The 22,651-nt window shown below is 43.8% G+C and overlaps 1 protein-coding gene across 1 annotated transcript in view; it reads left to right on the top strand.

Moving 5' to 3' along the window:
• klhdc8a (kelch domain containing 8A) overlaps positions 1-22,651 on the top strand; it is a 54,203-nt gene that overhangs the window by 5,144 nt on the left and 26,408 nt on the right. The window contains exon 2 of the mRNA XM_056612389.1: positions 7,985-8,385. Within this exon, the coding sequence (XP_056468364.1) occupies positions 8,221-8,385 (165 nt within the window). The 5' untranslated portion in view covers positions 7,985-8,220. The remainder of the gene's footprint in view (positions 1-7,984; positions 8,386-22,651) is intronic.

Here is a 22,651-nt window from a genome sequence, read left to right on the forward strand (position 1 = left end):
TATATTGTGTTTTTCTGTCCATCATGGGTTCACACACTTCACAGCGTTTCTTTTTGGCTTACGGGCTGGTCCTACATCTGGCTGCTTGCGGGTTGTTCCTGGGGCTGGCTGCTTGCGGGTTGTTCCTGGGGCTGGCTGTTTGCGGGTTGTTCCTGGGGCTGGCTGCTTGCGGGTTGTTCCTGGGGCTGGCTGCTTGCGGGATGGTCCTGGGGCTGGCTGCTTGCGGGTTGGTCCTGGGGCTGGCTGCTTGCGGGTTGTTCCTGGGGCTGGCTGCTTGCGGGTTGGTCCTGGGGCTGGCTGCTTGCGGGTTGTTCCTGGGGCTGGCTGCTTGCGGGTTGGTCCTGGGGCTGGCTGCTTGCGGGTTGTTCCTGGGGCTGGCTGCTTGCGGGTTGGTCCTGGGGCTGGCTGCTTGCGGGTTGTTCCTGGGGCTGGCTGCTTGCGGGTTGGTCCTGGGGCTGGCTGCTTGCGGGTTGGTTCTGGGCCTGGCTGCTTGCGGGTTGGTCCTGGGGCTGGCTGCTCGCGGGTTGGTCCTGGGGTTGGCTGCTCGCGGGCTGGTCCTGGCTGCTCACGGGATGGTCCTGGGGCTGACTGCTTGCGGGCTGGTCCTGCCTGCTCACGGGATGGTCCTGGGGCTTGCTGCTCGCAGGCTTGTCCTGGCTGCTGAAGGGCAAGTCCTGAGGCTCTTTTACGTTTCGGAGCTGGCTGATGCTCATCCTCCTCTTCAAACTCGGTGTCAGACTCTGAAATGTTATCCTCACTTTCCGAAACTATTTCCTCTGCATCACCATCAAAACCCTCTGTCTCTTCAAATATCAACTGTAAGGCAGTCTGAACAGAGAATCGCTTTGCCATCTTGATCAGTTGTGGTATGGAACCACGCTGACAGAGCTTTTTTATAGTGTCAGGTCCCCAAGCTTGATAGTGTTGGGTACTCCAATTTTGCAACCTTGTGCGGGAACAGTGGGTGCACACTGTGGGTGCTCACACCAAGGGCCCATTCACCTGCTTTACTCTTTCTCCCTCTCTCTTTCCCCCTCACACACACACACACACACACACACACACACACACACACACACACACACACACACACACACACACACACACACACACACACACACACACACACACACACACACACACACACACACAGAGAGAGGGAGAGGAAGAGAGAGAGGGAGGAAGAAGGGAAAATGAGGGTGCACAGAACCTATGATTTCCACACTTAAACTAGCTCCGGGTCCACTGGACCCGAACACCCTGTGTGTAATATAAATGTGATGGGGGGGTATACAGGGGGGGGTAATTGAAAATGTTTTCTGATTCATGTTCCTCACAGAAAATGAGCCAAAGCCAATGAATCTTAGTTCAAAAAAATAATTATTTGTATCACTTTTATAAAGCTAAAAACTGAAAACGGGTCCCACAGACCCGAACACCTTATAAGGGTTAACATATAGAGCCAGAGCATTAGGGCCCTCCTTTAACATATAGAGCCAGAGCACTAGGGCCCTTCTTTAACATATAGAGCCAGAGCATTAGGGCCCTCCTTTAACATATAGAGCCAGAGCACTAGGGCCCCCCTTTAACATATAGAGCCAGAGCACTACGGCCCTCCTTAACATATAGAACAGAAACAGTAGAGACGTCCATTAACATGCCAGATCCAGAGAGGGCCCTCCAATAACATATATAATGAGAGAGGGCCCCCGATAACATATAGAACCATAGAGGGCCCTCAATAACATATAGAACCAGAAAGGGGCCCCAATAACATATATAATGAGAGAGGGCCCTCAATAACATATAGAACAAAAGAGGGCCCCCCAAAAACATATAGAACCAGAGAGGGCCCCCCAATAACATATAGAACCAGAGAGGGCCCCCCAATAACATATATAATGAGAGAGGGCCCCCAATAACATATAGAACCAGAGAGGGCCCCCAATAACATATAGAACCAGAGAGGGCCCTCCAATAACATATAGAACCAGAGAGAGCCCCCAATAACATATATAATGAGAGAGGGCCCCCAATAACATATAGAACCAGAAAGGGGCCTCCAATAAAATATATAATGAGAGAGGGCCCTCAATAACATATAGAACAAGAGAGGGCCCCCCAAAAACATATAGAACCAGAGAGGGCCCCCCAATAACATATAGAACCAGAGAGGGCCCCCAATAACATATATAATGAGAGAGGGCCCCCAATAACATATAGAACCAGAGAGGGCCCCCAATAACATAGTTATATGTCATTCATTGCAACACAGCTCAACTGCAAGCTGTCTACTGAAAACCAGCTGATCATATTTTATTCCTGTAGGCTAATAGCCTGGCTATTGCCATACCAAGCTCAATCATGGATTGCACGTTGGTCTGGGGAGGCTGCTGTCATTTTCTTCAGCACAAGAGGAGAGATCAACGGGCATAGGTCAAACGACTCTGTAGGCAATTGGCTGCTTGCCGTCGCTTCCCTTTCGTCATTGTGTTAAACCAGCCAATAGCGAGCCAGGGGGAAGAGCCAGGTTGGTGATGGGCTCCGCAAAATCGTATCGGAAGCAGAAAGAAATGTATTGCTCCTCTCCAGACCCTGCTGCAAAACATCCTGAATAAATAACAATAATAATAACATTGATCATGGTAAGCCTAATAATGTAGGCCTAGACAAATAAATAAGAAAAATAGCCAAGATATGTATACCTTCCCTATAATGCAGACTGAATGAAGAATATACTTGTTTCTTCTTTCCTAGCCAAAGTTATAGGGGGGACACATATTTTTGTCAGACTGAACTTTCGACCGGCCAAAATATGCATCCCCTTTTTAGTGTGCAAAAATTAGTTCATTTTCAATGGGCATGAATGCGGCTAAATGGGGTGCAACATTTTCAACATTAACATTTTAATATAAGAAAAATGTGTTTTTTGGAGAGGTGTGGAGTGCACTATAGGCCCCTGTGGCCTAAGCTTTTGTCCATGATGGCATTTTTTCCCCGTACATTACTTTTACTTTTATACCTTAAGCAGTATTGAAACCAGTACTTTTTCACTTTTACTTGAGTGAAAAGCTTGAGTTGATACTTCAACTTCTAAAGAAGTATTTTTAAACGCTAGTATCTATACTTCTACCTGAGTGATGAATATGAATACCTTTGAAGCTATATAAATCATGACAAATATTTGCGCCTATTTTTTTGGAAAAATTATATGGGTGTATTTTTATTCAAAACATGTCCCGATGACTGCATATTAGGTCTATAGTGAAACGTTGCGTGCCCTTTAAGTGGTACTTAACAGTGTTACAAGTTAATTACTTGCATCATTTACTGGACTGCCTGGTCGTTTTATAGCAGCAATATTTTACTGCTGGGGTTGGCGGAAGGAGACAGAGTTGCCTGCTTGAACAAAATACAATTTATGGATAGGTCTAACAAGGGACAACAGACCCACCGGGCCTGTACAAACTCAACACTACAGTTTGTTATGTGCAACCTTTCTTCGTCCTTGTGCTTTAGTCTGGACTCATCCTCACTGTGAGAGACCACAAACCAGTCCAAACTGTCAAGTAGTCCAGACGGGTAGAGATGAAGTAGTGGACCAGGGTTTCGGTAACTGAGTCTGAGGGTGCGGGTCGGAGTCGTACGATGTTCTTCAGGTGGTAGAATGCAGGTCTTGTGACGTTATTAATGTGGGACTGGAATGATAGGGTCGGGTCCAGGATGACAACCAGGTTGCGGACTATGGGTGATGGGGTGATGAAGCAGCCATCCACTTCCAGATCCAAGATCCCCAACCTTCCTGAGCAGTGGCTTGGGCGCCACCACCATGAGCTCAGTTTTATTGCTGTTCAGTTTGAGGAGGTTGGAGGTCATCCAGGTTTTTAGTTCTTGCAGACAATTGATGGGTGGACCAGGCGGGAGCTGAGTGGAGGGTTTGGAGCTGATATAGTTGAGCTGTATAGTTAAAGGACAAATCCGATGTAGAATGGATCTGGGATATGTTTAATATGATAACGAGTTGGAATGTTCGTTTGGGGGCAAAAAAGCGCGTATAGACGCATTCTTAAGTTGGCTGTTTTTAGCCCATTCTACCAAAATGCTATGAACTTGGAATGATGGGGGCATTTGTTATGGTAAAAAAAAAATCGCTAATTTAAACCACTTAAAAGGCTAAAAGTAGACCGACACTTCTCTGGTACTATAATAAGGGTCTTAACATATAAAACGAGGCATCGATAACTTTGTAAGTGTACAGATTATTTATTAAAAAGGACATTTTATACACACAATACCATCAGTAGATCAACCGTCGACACCATCTTGTTTCCATCGATAGGTAGATTGACGAACATAGTGATTGTGACATCCGTCAGCAACACGCAAGCTCTGTGTTCGCCAATCTACTGATCGAGTCTTAAAAACAAGATGGCGTTGACGGGTGATATGAGAGCAGAGTTCAGTGTCAGCCTTCTGTGTTGTGGTGGAATACTTTGTTTGTGTTGTCAGTAGTCAATTCATTTCATAGCACCTCACGAGAGATCTGCCTGTCCTGTCACATAGCTATTATGTAACGGAAGTGCAATATTCGGGTGACAAGAGACAAAAAAATATGCCAGGGGTGGGATCCATTCTCTGTGGAATAGCAAAACCTTCAAGATTTTTTGAGCTTTTTCCACAATGAGATCAAGATATTCAGGTTAAAGTTATGGTTGAATGAAATGTAAGAAGAGAATGGGCTTATAGAATGGGGTTTATTTGGTGTCGAAGAGAAGCCTTTTTTACATTCTGCAAGGTAGATCTGACTAATGACCCGGTAAAATACACTGCCTCTAATGGTCTCATTGGATTCTGAATATAAGATAAAGATAGCTTGAAACTAGCTTTGTCCGTTAAACTGATTCCCGTAGAGATTTTCTTATATTGATGCTGGGATGGACTTGCTGCTGCAAGCATTCTTGAGAGCTGATTGGTGTTTTATAATTAGTTTTCACAGAGAGTCTGGACCTACTCAATTGACATGCGATGACTCACTTGAAGGTGGGTGTCTGTTGAAGTTTAAAACTATTGGATCTGCCTAGTGCCACTCTGGATCTACCATAACCAATCGCTAACGTTTGGCCAGGAATCACGTTGCGCGCAGGCTGTAAACCAACCAAACACTGTTCATGAAGATCATGGGTGAAGATGTCCGTCAACGAAAGCTGACTTTAACGCCATTGTTCTCAGCCACTCCCACTGTTCGCTGATTGGACGCAGAAAATTTGGACGGAGAAAACCCACTAACATACCGCAGACCCAAAGTGAAGGCTGCAGCCTTGTTAGAACACTTCCTTGCTAGTCGCGTCCTGTTGAGATGGGGCCAGGGTGCTGGCTATAGTGCTGCCTACTGTTTGTAGCGTTCAGAGTTTGGAACGACTCGCTAGTGTGGAAGCGCTTCCACTTCCGCTTTTTAATATTGCTCCAGTGTTAAATATATAAATATTTTAATTGTTGAAATTGTTATTGGCGACAGCAGTTTGTTTTAACACCACCTACTTACATATTAAAACTAATCAATCCATGCAAAATATAGCCTATCATTACGATGCAAAAACGTTTGAAAGAAATCACACAGGTTAATTTTTTGCATTTACATGATTAATCTATAAAAAGCACAAAATATTTCTGAAAACGTTCAAATAACTTCACTTGTGTAAAGCAATATGTATTGCTTTCTATAGGCAATTAAATATCCCGCGCAGCGTGTAAACACAAAGGATTGTGGGTATTTTGGCTCGTTGAGGATCTATCGATAAGTCCTTGAAAAATTTCGGAATTCTCTAAATTAAATGACATGAAAAGGGCGCGAATTTCCAAGTGTTCTCAACAGTGGAACAGTGCTTGTCGGCGTTCGATGTCATAGCGTCCTTAAAAAGGCAGCCGTTGAGCATTATTCCTTCACATTGGGAAACAGCCCCAGACGTAGTACTGAAGGGAAATTAAAATTACTTAGGCGGGCGGAGCCAGGCAATGTCCTAACTACACGGTTAGGACAAATGCTTTCAGCCTGCGTGATGTAGCTCCATGGGCGTCAGTTTGGTTTGAAATGTGCTGGGGACATAGACGCATTCGGAAGTACCTTTTCATAAGTGCTGGGTACTGGGTACCCGGCTCAGTCCGGGCCACGCCCACTTTTAGCGGTGGAAACGCGATCCGTGCCGCACCTTAGCGAACTCAACTCACTCGCACCCTCCAGTGGGAACCCACCATTTGTTGTCCCTGGAGAACTTGCGTATCAAACATTAGTTCCGCATTACATTAATTAATTTGCACGCCAGTTTTATTTAATTTTATACCATGCATTCTCCGTGTAAATCCATGCACCGAACCGAGACGTCCGTACTGATTCGGTTCAATACGAATACATGTATCCTTACACCCCTAGTATGTCTGTGTGTGTGTGCTTGTGCTTGCGTCTGTGTGTCTGTGTGTGTGTGTGTCTATGTGTTAGCGTGCCCTCTGAGAGAAATTGTTATTGAAATTAAAAGTCTAATTATGAATCTGAATCTTCATGAAAATAAGGATGTTATACCTGTTAAACAATATGCAACTGTTGAAAATAAACAATTATTTACAGAAATACGACGCAAGCCAACCTTGAGTCTAGCATTGGGAAGACTGCCATGCTGCTGTGAGGGGGCTCAACCACTCGTGAATGTACCTTTTGTCGTCAAGTGATCAGTCTAATTATGAATGATAAACAATGTCTGTTAGAAGGTTAATGAGACGATCATGTGGGAAGTGACATGATAGGAAAACAAAGAGACATTTAGGGATCCCTAATTTAATTAAAAGTCGGCTCACCTTCGCGTCCATATTACCGTTTTGAAGCGGGTCCCCTCACAGGGCGGTGGGGGATGGGGGGGGGGTCGACGTGACGCAACCTAATTAAAAGTTTTTGCTCGGAGGCAAGCTGATTGCAAATCACTTTAGCTAGCATGCTTGCTGTTGATCTCAAGCTATTCAAGCAGTTAATTAAAGGAAAAAAAAATCTAAGCAAAGGATGACTCAAAGTAAATTGGTTACAGATTGCAATTAACTTGCCCTGCGTGCCAAACTGGAAAGTTATCCCGCTCCGCTGGCGGGGCAGCACAAACTGCCGGCGCGAGCCGCTACCAGACAGCTCCCTGTTTGGTTTGTTTTGCATCTATCCTTATAGAATCCCATTATTAAAGCCAAACCAAGCGATAAGCAATTATGTACGAGTAAAAAGTAAATAATCAAATAAAATGCCCTGCTGCTCTACCTCTCGACACCCCACATGTATAACTGTTGCTATGGTAACACTAGTTCTCTGAGAAAAATGAAGGTGAATTATTTTTTCTTTTTCTGAAGCTCTGTGTCAACTTTCAGTGTTGAAGTGAAAAGGTGTGTTTATCACAATGGTGGATGAAACGTTTTATATGGATAGAGACGTGTTTTTGAGAAGCACGACACGAATAGGCTGTAGTCCATCGGATATCATTCCTGTTTCCCATAATGCAGGCAGCACAGTTTGGCTTCTTTCACCACTGTGTTGCGGTACCAAGGCCTTTATGCACCAAACAATACCAATGCTTGACTTTCATTTGCAGCAGCGGAAGTTGAACACCATGCATATTGCATGAGCAGCTTTGCCGTCCCAAAAAGAAGGTCTCTGATCGCATTGGGTTGAAAGGGGCTGCGCCAGTTTGATTTATATTATTTATTTTCCACCGTCTCCTACCACATCAGTGCAGATGGGGTCCTCCTTTACTCCCTGAGTGAAAGTACTGCGTAGGCAGGGGACGGATGAGTTTGGGAATAAATAAACCTTTATTCTACTAACATTTGTGTCCTCTTCTTGATTACTTGGTCCCGGACAGCCGGGCATGGAGGGACCCTAGGAAATGAAGCCATGGCTTCTTCTCTCTCGATCTGGACGGGTCGCTGATATCATAGATGTTCTGTTTTGTGTCTCCAGGCTCCCAGTGTGTGAGGCGGTGGACCAGCCATCAAGGGGGAAGGGGAGGGCTGACGATCTCTGCCTCTTCCCCTGGACTCCTGCAGCTCTCCTCCTCCATCACCCCCCCTCCACCAGAGCTCCAGCTCCACCAACACAGCACCGCCCCCTCCACCACGTGTGTGTTGGTTTAGAATCTCTTGTGGGGCCTCCCCTACACCTGCTGGGTCAGCAGCAGAGTAGGGGGACCGGGGACCATGTCCTTTCCCTCGGCCAATGAGTTCCACTGGCAGAGCCTTGCCGGCCTGGCCAGCAGCCGGGTGTACCACACCGTGGCCGAGGTCGGGGGCCAGATGTACATGCTGGGGGGCTGCGACGCAGCCGGGAGACCCTGTGCCACCGTGGACCTCTACTCCCCAGAGGTAGGGGGCTTGAAGGGCTGATATCATGCTTTTTCAACTTTTCCCTTTGCTTTAGACTCTTATATGCCGTATGTATACATGTTATATACCTGCAATGTTTACAACTTCTCGGGGGGTTGAATTTGCCATCACACGCGCAAAGCGCCAGTTGCTTCTGAAGATATGCTGATGATCCACACGTATGTTCTTATCTCTGGCAGCCGGTTAGTTTGTTTAAAGAAGGAGAAATCAACTTTTAATCCACAAAATTCTCTGTCAGATTTACCGCTAACCAATTAACTTTTTCAAAAGTTTGAATTGATGTACCTGCTCGAGTAACGGATATGTACAGAGTAAGTGGTAAACTATTTACTCCAGACTGTTTTGATAAAGGAAGTCTTCAGGCTTTGTGGAGAGATTTGGAAGCCTCTAGGGGTGTTGCAAATTGAAGTTAGGGCTGAGCCCCAATATTATAATGTCCGGATGTTCATTCGTTAGGAAGGTATTTTATTCTCAATTCAGCATTCAGATATTATTTTATTTATTTCACGCAAAAAATATTATGTTTTTTTTAACATCTATGCATATTTGGGGAGTGCTGGTAGAAGGCTGGGTTATACTTCGTCTGAATAACCCAGTAATCACATATATGTGTGTCCGAGCGCAAGGCAGCAGGGAAATATGGGATGACTTATCATTCGTTAGTTATTGGAATATTACTCACTTTGAACCCCAACTGTGAGGATATGCAAGCCATAACCCCCCCCCCCCCCGACCATCACAGCATCAATTGATTTACAAAGGTGTTGATAAACGTATTAAACAGCTACTTCAATGTTAAAACGAGTCCAAAAGACAAAATAATTTTTCAAAGTTCATTAAGGAAGAGCAGTCCAGTCACACGCTCTACCTCATCACGTAGGATTTTTGTATGACATACTCTGGGATGGTTAAATATGAGGGTATAATTGCAGCAAAAGTCTTTAGCTTGCGTACACTTAAGTCATGAACAGTAAATTTAAAGTCGTAAATATTTATTTTGCATGTGTACCCTATAGTCACAAATTTGTAACAGTAAATTTGAAGTCGTAAATATTTTTTCTACCATTATAAACACAAAATAGGGGCTATGAGTTCACAAGTCCTTTTTCACAGGTACACAAATCCTATCCTGTTCATCACAACTTCAAAGAGTCATGCACTTGACACTTTTGCTGCAATTATTGCAGCGCAGTTGGTGCAAAACCCATTCGCACACCCGTGTTTCATAATGTGAGAACATGCAGAAAACTTGTGCATTTGTAAACCCAAATGTGAACTAATGCATCAGAAGTTGCACATCTGTGAAATATTTCCTCACAAATAAAATTACAAAGATCACTATTTTCATTGAGCATTTTAATGAGCGAGCACAAGTCCATCGATACAACTGCTCGAATCTGCTGCTAAGAGTCTCAGCTATTTTCTTGCAGAGGTTTATGCAACACGTCTAGGTGGTACAAGTGTAGCAAAAGTGATTTGTATCCGTAGATGCAGAGCGTCCGAGGGTGGGACAAAATTGCCGCATTATCCAATGAAAGACGGCGGTGTCGTACCAATGTAGTTACCCCCAATGATACTTGTATTCCCTGCCGCGGGAGCGCTCATGCATCCAGATGTACACACTACGTTTCTAATTCACCCATGGCTAAATTAACATTTATTTATTTTTCCAAATTTTGGTAATTAACAAGGTCTTAATGTAGTAATTGATCGCACATCTGTCCAAATAAAGGTTTGTATTATTCCTACGTGTTTACAATCTTTATTCATTCATTGCACTGCGGACAAACTGACAGCTGTCTACTGAAAACCAGCTGATCGTAATTTATTCCTATAGGCTAATCCACATTTCAGTTTCAAAATCTGCGGATGTCATTGCAAATTATTCAGAATAAAAATAAATAATATAACATTGATCATCGTAGGCCTAATAATGTAGGCCTATCGCAATTTTATGTTTAATAGGTGAGTGCTGCATGCAGCACTCACTTAACTATTGTTCTTCTTAAGTTCTTCTTTCTTACTTTATTTCTTCTTTGTTATTCTATACAAACTTTGGGGCCTATCATCATCCTACATTTTTCACCTAGAGACTCCATTCCAATTTGAAAAATTGCATGCTTCTTTTCAGTTTTTTTGAATATTTGATACTTTTTAAGATATTCTACTTCTTTTTTACAATGGAAATAAATTGGACACTCTCTGACAATTCAGACTTCGTAACTTGCTCAATATATTATCATTAACCTTCCTTCAAAGGTTTAACAAATCAACACACTTGTATCTTCAATGAAAACAGAATTTCGATTACCTTTATAGTTTTTTCAAAATCACAGTTTAAGTTCCATGTCGGCTTGTTTTCAGTTGGCCTCATTGATTTACGCTTAGGCTAGAGCGTGATAGCGTGCAGGCAGTGTTGCCAGATTGGGCAGTTTTTCTCGCTCAATTTGACTACTTTTTACGACGTTCAGGCATCATTGACAGGGCGATTTTCCTGCCCAATTGGACTACTTTTAATAACGTTAGGCTGGGAAAATTTGCATTAGGCGAGTACATGCGATTTGGGTTGGTTTAAAAAGAAAAATGGCGGGATTATTACAATTCTTTCTACAATCATCAATCAATACCATACCTTTCATAAGGCATATAGTTTCTGCTGCTAGTACCACTATTATTTCAGCGACTACTACTACTACTTCTACTTTAGCGACTACTACTACTATTACTTCTACTTCTTCAGCTACAACTACTACTACTACTACTGCAGCTACTACTACTACTACAGCTAGTACCACTACTACTACTATTTTTCAGCTTTGACAGTATTACAGTTTAGCTTCCAGGTTTTTTTAGCAGTGCACAGCAATACATTTGACCTTTAAGATTCTTCAGTTCAATTCCTTTTACATTTCTGCAGTTTTAGCAATGCTTTGCGCTTTTCATTCAGCTGTCAATTTATTTGTTTCCAACCTTTACATTTTTTTAAATGGTGTGCATGTGTACATCGTTTACTCCATTAGGACTTTTGAACTCTGTTCGAATCCCTTCACTTGATTTAAGCCATTTAATGTTTTTTTATGCCTTCATCGATGTGGCTTTCTTAAAACATATTTTCAACCTCAATTTGTAATACAGCACTCACCGTATTTTCTGCAGGAAATGCATTGTGTAGTTAGTAATGATCTGAACTTGCGTCCCGCCCCCAGAGGGAATTAAAGGCACGACATGCATGCATGCATGCTTGAGAAGGAATAGGGCGAAAGGAAATTTAGCTTTGACTCCCTGAAGACCGGATTGAAACACATGGCAGAGAAAGGGATTGCCGTTGCGGACTCCCGGACACCCGTGGAGCTCAGGTCCGCGCGCTCCCGGCGCTCCTCCGGTGCCGAAGGAGCTCTGATGCCGGAGGAACTGAGCTGAGGGGCCGGGAGTCTGGCAGGAGCTTCGGAATCCGCAAACGGCAACAATCCCTATCTCCTCCATGTCGCGGTTAAATCATGACTTCAGGGAGTCAAAGCCTTTTCCCCCAATTCTTTCTCAACCATGCATATTGTGCCTTCAATTTCCCCTGGGGGTGAATATGAATCTATTCATCAATGTTTGTTTATTATTATTTGCCATTAATCATCTGATCTGTGAGGAAATCACGTGCTGTTTAATTTTGGGACAATTGCTGTACTGCCAATATCGGAGTCGAAAAATATAATGTAAAAAAAATAGTGACCCTATTCTGGTGATTGTGGTGAAATAGTGACCCATTACTAATAGCTATAGAGAATGTGTGCATTATAGAGAAGGGATACATATTTTGGCTATGTTTTGTTTATGTTGGGTAATGAAAGGCACTATAATTGCGATAGGCGGACGAACTGACAGCTGTCTACCAGCTGATCATAATTATTCCTATAAACTAATCCACATATATTACTATATAATAGCAGGCCCGTATAAGGGGCCGCCTGGGACAGAATTCATACTTGGTGGTACACACACTATTATAATCTTGCATATACACCACTATACTCATACAGACAAACTATTATACTTATTTTACATGTATGTATGAGAGTGTATAGTTGTGTATGTTAGGGAGTATAGTAGTATATATGAGAGAGAATAGTAGTGTATGTGAGAGAGTATAGTTGGGTATGTGAGAGAGTATAGTAGTGTGTGATTTTTACGTCCCCCTGGTAATTCTTACCATGGCGGTCCCGCACCACACCCACCACACCCTTCCCTCTTTTCAGCAGGTGCACCTGATTGACCTGATAGGCCTATAAAAGGAGGAAGACATCCAGCCTTTCAGTCTCTCTCGCTGCCTCGGTGACAGCAGCTGCTGTTGCCAAACCCTCTTAATCTTTATTCTGTTGCACATTCTCGCTACACCAGTTGTTACGACCCCTACTCGTTCAGGGGGAAAAAGGGAAGTAACAAACACAACCCGGTGGATTGGGGTTGTAAGTATAGTATTTATTATAACCCAACAAAGGAATAGAGTGTAACAATCGTCAGAAATGGGCCGCTAGGTGCTGTCAAAGCAAAGAAACACATATAACCAAAAGAGAACTCCTTAAAATAAAATGGAGCTACCTGTCTAATAACTAAATACGAATGGTCCTAAAACAAACCCTAACTGGCTACTCTAGCATAACAAAAACGGAAATACAAATGATCAGCACCCCCTAAACCTAGTGTGGCTAAACAGTGACAAACCTAAATGAGTGCAAATGAACAACATCAGTACAGAGGGATTCTTCTTACCCTGGCCCAAATCTGGGAACACACAAACGTAACCTCTAGCTCTCAAACGAATGCGACTACGCGCCTAGATTCCCTACAGGTGTCTGCCCCGCTTGCAAGACGTATCAGGCTTTTATACGCCTCCACGGCGCCGTCGCTCTCTGGTTGGTTCCGGGGACGGAAGGACCCGCCCACTTGAGCTGCTTTGGGGAAAAACAGGAGGGGTAGCGCATGCAGAGGGAGGGGAGACAATGCGGTCGGCTCACGGCCGTAACACCAGTCCATAACACACTACACATAGTTAAGCTGCCACGTACACTGATACTTAATTTCCTTGTTAGGGTTTATGTTTCTGAATAAATATACAGAAACTTGTTCACTGCGTGTCTCCCTATTTGTTATGTCATGCTTGAGCCATGCGGTCATGACAGTGATAGAATATATACTGTAGTTGGGTATGTAAAAGGTTTTAGTAGTGTATGTGAGAGAGTATAGTAGTGTGTGAGAGAGGATATAGTTGGGTATTGAGAGAGTATAGTAGTGTTACGCCCTTCTACACCCCCACTGACCTTGCAGTGGCAGTGCAATGGTCTTTGGGTGGTGCACAGGCACAATCAAGTTAATTATGCACACCTGCGAAGGTGTGCTTAAAAGCCATGCCTTCAGCCTCAGAACCCTTCTCGTGACAACATGTGCTACTGTCAAGACTTTTAACTTGTACAATTATTTATGACAGTAAAACACTTTATTTTGGGATTTAAACTCTGTGGTCTGTCTCCATTGTTTGTTGAGGCTTCCAAGCCAGTCGTAACATAGGAGCTCGTCCGGGACTGTTTGAACCTTTTTGGGAGACTGCACCAGACTTTTTTTGTTAGATTTTCTTTGTTGTTTTGGTGAGTTTGTTAGAATTCGTTTTTGCACTCCCTGGACAGATGAATCTGCGGAGAGGCTACCCTGTTGGCCTCGAGCCCGCTATGCCTCAGAAGATAGTAAGGTTAGTCTAGCTAACTTGAGTAGATCTGGGGATTGCTTTTCTCGTCAACATGTGTACCGATTTTTGACAAACTGCCCTACTCACCACCCTTTTGTCTGGAGCAATTTTGAGCCATGTATTTAACATGTTCATTAAGTTATCAGTATTTTTTGTACGTGTGCTTTTGGTGAGCCCTATGATACAATGTGTTTTTATTCATATCTTGCAATCATACTTAAGAAAATAAGACACAGGGTAGACGGGAAACACTAACAAAAATACAGTACACAAGTCCCAGTGCCCTGTACTACGAATCTCGATTAGTGGGTTAGCTAGATATGTTGCACTCAAAGCCTGGGTTAACTGTGACACGAAAATCTATCTCTTTCAGCGTCGCTATATCACCATGGTGACTTATGCTCTCAACCAAACCTGGTCGGGAGCAGGTTTTCAGCTAAGTCTATCGAGTCAGAATGCCGTGGGCTGCTTTCTAGCCCCTCCTTTGACAATGGCGTCAACATTTGTGGGTGTTCCCCTGGACCTCAGAGCCCGTTTCGTACAGGGGTCTCTCCGACAGAGGCTCTTTCGGGACCGATCCCTAAGCATTGCCTGAGGTTATTCTTATGAGAGATACAGGTTCTCATCAGAGGGTATTCGCTATGGTCATCCTTGTTGGACCTTATGTAGACAATGCTTACTGTAGCGCATTGTGTCTCCGTGAGAGAGTGGTAGAGTGTAGGGTAGCCCGTCAGTCTTGAATTTCTGTGTGCAGGGTTTGTCTCCCAGGTGACACTTTTTGTGAAGCTGAAAAGGTCCCAATTATTATGCATATGAAATACTTATTCAATAAAGGTCATGGAATTATATTTTTGTGCTTACTTCGAACTTAATTCCATATTCTCAAGGCCATGCTGGCACCACATCTATGGAGGTAAAAGACCTGATGATAGACCGGCAAGATTTGAACCCCGGTCGCTGGCGTTCAGATCTTGTACTAATCCACTATGCTACCTCTCTGCGGTTGAAAACATATGCGATACATTTCTTACATAGGGTGCATTTAAAGTGAATTCCCTAAATTATAGAATAAGGTAGGTTGGACAAATGCTTTTGCATTTTGAAATCATCATCACTCTATTGGGATTAATGGCGAACAATTCTGCATTTGGCATAATTATTTTATACAATATGCAGAATCTTTTCACTTATACGCATTTATGTAGACTGCTTGATCCATCCATTTTGTAAAGGTGATTAAATGACGTGATAAACGCCCCTTTCACGTGAACGCTCATTGAACCTAAAGCGGAAAACCTCGCTCGACTAATTGACTCTGATCATAACCATTTAACTCTAATCAGGAGTTGCCTCTCTGTCAATCTAGGCTTTACCCAAGGAAGCCTGGGTATGTTCAGCGAGGTTCGTAGTCCAGGCCACTGGTAGCGTCGCAGTATCCAAATGAATAGCGCCATGTCACCTCCCCCTCACAGCCCACCCCTACCCCCCACCCCCCAAACCACAGTAGGGAAGTCGCTAACGAATGCGGCGCTTAGTTGATTAAGCCCAGTTAGAACTAACGCCAACTACCACTTGAGGCTAAAGCCATTCCATCAACGCAGTTCAGCTGTGCCTTTCTCAGGTTAGTTCAGGCTAGGCTTACGTTATCGTGGATTATGCGTGCTCACGAGATATGTGTAACCAGCCCAAAACCGTGTATTTCGAATCATTGATCAAATGTCCGAAAAGGACCGAGCGGGATCTTTTCCAGCGGCAAACAGAAGCTGCTTGTGGAGGTCTACGAGGAGCACAAGCATATTATAACTCAAAAAGGGAACACCGTAACCATTAATAAATACAGGGAGGCTATCTGGCAAAAATATGCCCATCTGTTGAATGCATGAGTAGTATTAAGCTTAACATATTTTAATTTAATATTGACCATGGATTTATAAACTGGGAGATACTCTCGAGGTAACGTGTCGGACTTGCACCCGGTCGTACGGGGTTCAATCCCCATGCAATGAGTAATTTAGGAAGGATTACTGGAGTAATCAAAAAACTTTTCATGCCATATATTTTCCATTTCTTTGAAATATTCTAAATAGACTGACTAGTCTTTTTCTCAACAGAAGTGGTCTTGGCTGCCTGCCGAGAAACTCACCTGACTGGAATTTATGTGGCTGCCTGCTATTTCCCAATGCAGCAGTGTCTTTGTCATTGTGACAAAGGCTTCATTATCAGTAACATTAATGTTAACATTAACTTTACCATGGGTTTTTGCAAGTTATATTTGGGTTCTAGGGATATTGTAAGACATATTTATTATCATCTGATCTGAGGCCGCATGTTTTGGACACTCGGGTAAAGAGAGGGGCGGAACTTTCAACCGACCACCATCTGGTTGTGAGTTGGATCAGGGAATGGGGGAAATTTCCGGATAGACCTGGTAAGCCCAAACGAGTAGTGCGGGTGAACTGGGAACGTCTGGAGGAGGCCCCCGTCCTAGGTATCTTCAACTCACACCTCCGGCGGAGCTTTTCTGGCATTCCTGTGGAGGTTGGGGGCATTGAGCCGGAGTGGGCGGTGTTCAAAGCCTCCATTGCTGAAGCTGCGGTGGCTAGCTGTGGCCTCAGGGTCTTAGGCTCCTCAAAGGGCGGTAACCCTCGGACACCGTGGTGGACACCGGTGGTCAGGGAAGCCGTCCGACTGAAGAAGGAGGCCTTCCGGGATATGATATCCTGGAGGACTCCTGGCTAAGCAGCGGGTGTGGGAGAAGTTCGGAGAGGCCATGGAGAAGGACTTTCGGTCGGCACCAAAGTGTTTCTGGAAGACTATCCGGCACCTCAGGAGGGGGAAACGGGGAACCATCCAAGCTGTGTACAGTAAGGATGGGACTCTGTTGACCTCAACTGAGGAGGTCGTCGGACGTTGGAAGGAACACTTTGAGGAACTCCTGAATCCGAATAACACGCCCTCTATGTTGGAGGCAGAGCTCGAGGTTGATGGTGTTTCGTCGTCAATTTCCCTGGTGGAGGTCACTGAGGTAGTCAAACATCTCCGCAGTGGCAAAGCCCCAGGGATTGATGAGATCCAGCCAGAAATGCTAAAGGCTCTGGGTGTTGAGGGGCTGTCATGGTTGACACGCCTATTCAACATTGCGTGGGAGTCGGGTACAGTGCCAAAGGAGTGGCAAACCGGGGTGGTGGTTCCCCTGTTCAAAAAGGGGGACCAGAGAGTGTGTGCCAATTACCGGGGTATCACACTTCTCAGCCTCCCTGGTAAAGTCTACTCCAAGGTGCTGGAAAGGAGGGTTCGGCCGATCGTCGAACCTCAGATTGAAGAGGAACAATGCGGTTTTCGCCCCGGACGTGGAACTACGGACCAGCTCTTCACTCTCGCAAGGATCCTGGAGGGGGCCTGGGAGTATGCCCATCCGGTCTACATGTGTTTTGTGGATCTGGAGAAGGCGTATGACCGGGTCCCCCGGGAGAAACTGTGGGAGGTGCTGCGGGAGTATGGGGTAAGGGGGTCTATCCTCAGGGCCATCCAATCTTTGTACTCCCAAAGCGAGAGCTGTGTTCGTGTTCTCGGCAGCCAGTCAGTTTCGTTCTCAGTGGGTGCTGGTCTCCGCCAGGGCTGCGCCTTGTCACCAATCCTGTTTGTGATATACATGGACAGGATATCGAGGCGTAGTCGTGGTGGGGAGGGGTTGCAGTTCGGTGGTCTGAGGATCTCGTCACTGCTTTTTGCAGATGATGTGGTCCTCATTGGATCATCGGCCTGTGACCTTCAGCACTCTGGATCGGCTGGCGGCCGAGTGTGAAGCGGCTGGGATGAGGATCAGCACCGCTAAATCTGAGGCCATGACTCTTAGCAGGAAACCGGTGGATTGCTTACTCCGGGTAGGAAATGAGTCCTTAGCCCAAGTGAAGGAGTTCAAGTACCTCGGGGTCTTGTTCGCGAGTGAGGGTACTATGGAGCGTGAGATTGGCCGGAGAATCGGAGCAGCGGGGGCGGTATTGCGTTCGCTTTACCGCACCGTTGTAACGAAAAGAGAGCTGAGCCGCAAGGCAAAGCTCTCGATCTACCGGTCGATCTTCGTTCCTATCCTCACCTATGGTCATGAGGGCTGGGTGATGACCGAAAGGACGAGATCGCGGGTACAAGCGGCCGAGATGAGTTTTCTCAGAAGGGTGGCTGGCGTCTCCCTTAGGGATAGGGTGAGAAGCTCAGCCATCCGGGAGGAACTCGGATTAGAGCCGCTGCTCCTTTACTTAGAAAGGAGTCAGCTGAGGTGGTTCGGGCATCTGGTAAGGATGCCCACTGGGCGCCTTCCTTGGGAGGTGTTTCAGGCACGTCCAGTGGGGAGGAGACCTCGGGGAAGACCCAGGACTAGGTGGAGAGATTATATCTCAACACTGGCCTGGGAACGCCTCGGGATCCCCCCGTCAGAGCTGGTCAATGTGGCCCGGGAAAGGGAAGTCTGGGGCCCCCTGCTTGAGCTGCTCCCCCCGCGACCCGACCCCGGATAAGCGGATGACGATGAGATGAGGATATTTATTATATAAAAAGTAAATTGTTAGGCCTAAGGACCCGAAGTTGGGTCGCCCCAAGTGCTTGTTCACAAATCCAATAGAATACATATCCACGATAACAATATATAGCAATTCATTTAGTTATTTCATTTGCATCATTAAATCTTAGACCCTTCGTGAAAATATACACTGTTTGTACTTCATATATGTAGATTTATGACAAAATCGTGAGGACTAGGCTTGGCGGAATCTTCTGATGGTACACTTGTTGCCGACGGATGGGACTTCTCTGAAACACAGATTTTGTAAGCCTGACAGTTAGCCTGCTACCGACCAGGTTAGTTTGGTTGGATAAGTTGCCGTGGAAACCTAGCGGCGATTCCCTAAAGTCACGTTAATGGTACGCAACTCTAGCTGAAGTTAGTGCGGCTAAGATAAATAAACCTGGCTTTGCCTTTAGTTTGGTTGATGGAATACCCCTCGGGTGGCCTTACAAGGTCAAGGTCGAGGTTCAACTTTATTGTCCCAGTGGGGAAATTTGTCTTGGGCACAGTGCATCATTGCTTTCTTAACATGCATCATTGCTTTCTTAACATACACAGAGTACAAAAAACACAACCACAGACACAAACACAACCAGACAAACCAACATTTGAACATCGAGAACATGGGGCTTGATAGACTTAAATTGCCCCTTGCTGTATAACATAGAAATCTACAGTATGAGGATAAAGTGCACGTGTTTATTGCACTAGAACTTATGGATATTGTGCTATAGTGTTTAGTTCTAAAGGGCTATGTGCTAAAGTGCTAACCTATTTATTGCACATTATTCTATTGCACATTGTTCGTCAACTACGGAGGCTGGGACAAATGATTATTTAAGGCGATTAGATTTGCATAGCGGCACCCGGAGCCTTCTCCCTGATGGCAGTGTTTCATATTCAGGGAAGAGTGGGTGTTGGGAGTTGGAAATTATTTTCTTTGCTTTTTTTCCTAACTGTCTGCTCATAGATGCTCTGTATAGGCTCATATTCTTTCCTCACTACGATTTTCATTGCTGTTTTGTGCATGCCGGCCAGTTTGCATCTTAGCTTAATGATTAGGTTGCCAAACCATGATTGATACCATATCTAATGATGCTCTCTACAATGGCACGTTAGAAAATCATCATGATGCTGCTTACGCCGTACAATTTTCAAAAAATATATAGCCTATGTTGCAGTCTATTGCAGAGGTTTTCAATATGTGTCTTCCAGCAGAGAAGATTATCAATATGAACCCCTCAATACTTGTATGAGGATACCTGGTTGATTTCCTGATCTTTGCTGACCACTGGCTCATGGTCAGTCACTTGTCTCGGATCCAAAACCATTTCCTGTGTTTTGGTCACATTTAGAATAAGATGGTTGGTGTTCCACCACTTCATAAATAGGTCTATCTCATCCTGGTACACAGAGGGGTCCATATTACGTTAGTTATTTAGTTATCGCCAGACTTGTAGACCGGGACAAATTTTGCATATGGCTTTTAGGATAGTACTGCAGATATTGTCGGCTCCTGATGACTGAGATCTTTTCATGCTCCTGATAGTTTCAGATACTTTTTTACAATTTGTTGGCATTAAGTAAAGGAATTTGGTTGACCATCTTGTAAAAACTGGCTAAACGAGGCATTCAAAGGTTGAACTATGTTCTGCGTGAGATTTTCTCAATAGAGACAAAATTAGAGTTTAAAACAACAGCAAGGTCAGCATCACCTGCCGCCACGTTTCTGTCACTGTTCAAGACATCAGGTAACACGGTAATCTTTGGGCCTCTCCCGAGAACGTTGTTGAGCACCTGCCAGATTTTTTGGCATCGCCCTGTGATTTAGCAAGGAGTTCCGTTAAATGGTATCGTTTGGCCTTTCTAATCATTTGTGTAAGTTTGTTCCTAAATTGTGTACATTTTATTTTATTTTCATCTGATGGATTTTTAATGCAATGTTTATACAAATTATTTTTATTAAAAATAGATTTTTTGATGTCCCTTGTGATCCAGGCATTTTTATTTGTGGTGCCATTTCCAACACCTTTCTCGGGGATGGTGCTCTGCATAGTCCGTTATTTCATTTATCAATAAGTTATAAGCCGTGTCAGGTTCACGGCAGCTGTGAATATGCTACCATGCTTTGTTTTGCATGTTTTCACGTAAGTTTGTCATTGTTTTTAAATTCAGAACCTTGGCTTTTTCTTTATGTAGTAAAAGATTACATTTATTCGAGAGATGCATGAATAGAACAATAGGTAGATGTTCAGAAATCTCAGAAAGTAAGGATTTTACATACAAGCATACTCCGCCTCCGACAGAGTAAGTTCTATTTCTGACAATTAGGTTATATCCACCTATATTTAAGATATCACAGTGAGAGTTTCTGTTAAGCCAGGTCTCACTGCAACCCCGCAAGTTTGTAGTAGATAGAAGGGAGTCGAGTTGCGTGTGGTGTTTATTCAGGCTTCTAATATTTATGTGAAATAAGGCAAGGCAAGGCAACTTTATTTATATAGCACTTTTCATACACAAGGCAGACTCAAAGTGCTTCACATATAAACATTGTTGTACAATAAAATAAAAGAAAACATATGCAAAGAAATGAGTAAAATAGAAAGTGCAATGTATTTAAGATCAGATCAACAGTCTCTCTGGTGTCCGCGTCGGGACGCCAACCCGACCTAAAAGGAACTTGGTACTTTCTCTGGGACTCCAACCCGGATTCTAGTAACCCTTATCCTTTCTCTCTGGTATCAGATCATGTATCTTTCTGGTAAAAATAGAAAATTAAATTGAAAATTAAAAAGGCTTTTTAGTAAGTAAAAATGAAAGTGCAATGTATTTAAGAAAGTGCAATGTATTTAAGAGAAAATTAAATTGAAAGTTAAAAAGGCTTGTTAGTAAGATTTAAGATCAGATCAACAGTCTCTCTGGAACCCAAGTCGGGACTACAACCCGACCTAAAGGACAATATTCTAGGACTCTAACCCAGATTCTAGGACTCTAACCCTTATCCTTTCTCTCTGGTATCAGATCATGTATTTTTCTGGTAAAAATAGAAAATAAAGGGAAAGTTAAAAAGGCATTTTAGTAAAATAAAGGTAAAGTATTTAAGATTTAGCAGAAAGCTAAAGCAAACATAAAAGTCTTCAATCTTGTTTTAAAGGTGCTCAGAGTTGGGGCAAGTCTTAAATCCTCAGGGAGTTTATTCCAGCTATTTGTTGCATAGTAACTAAAACCTGCTTTCCCATGTTTCGTGTTTACTCTGGGGATAATTAACAGATTGGTCTCAGAAGATCTTAGTGTTCTAGAAGGCTTATGTAGTGGAAGCATATCAGTTAAATATTTTGGGCCTAAACCATGTAGGGATTTATAGGTTAGCAACATGATTTTAAAATCAATTCTCTGACCTACAGGAAGCCAATGTAACGATTTAAGAATTGGTGTAATATGTTCAAATTTTTTGGTCTTTGTTAAAACTCTAGCAGCAGCATTCTGAACAAGCTGAAGCTTCCTTAGTTTGTTTTGGGAGACCTGTAAGGAGACCATTGCAGTAATCAAGCTTACTAGTGATAAAGGCATGTACAAGTTTTTGTAAGTCTTCGGTGGACATGAGCCCTCTAAGTCTTGCTACATTTTTAAGGTGATAATATGCAGATTTTGTAACTGATTTGATGTGACTTTCGAAATGTAAATCAGAATCCATGATAACCCCTAGATTTCTGGCTTTGATTGAGGTTTTCAGGGACAGAGAGTGAAGGTGTTGGGTTACTTTAAGCCTTTCCGTTATAGCACCAAATACAATTATCTCTGTTTTATCCTCATTTAGCTGAAGGAAATTTCAGCACATCCAGTCTTTCACTTGCTCAATGCACTGGCACAGCAGATCTATGGGCCGATAGTCATTTGGTGATAGCGATACATAGATTTGCGTGTCATCAGCATAGCAATGATGGTCAATATTG

Source organism: Gadus chalcogrammus, chromosome 1 (assembly GCF_026213295.1).
Source record: "Gadus chalcogrammus isolate NIFS_2021 chromosome 1, NIFS_Gcha_1.0, whole genome shotgun sequence".
In the NCBI taxonomy this organism is placed as follows: domain Eukaryota; kingdom Metazoa; phylum Chordata; class Actinopteri; order Gadiformes; family Gadidae; genus Gadus; species Gadus chalcogrammus.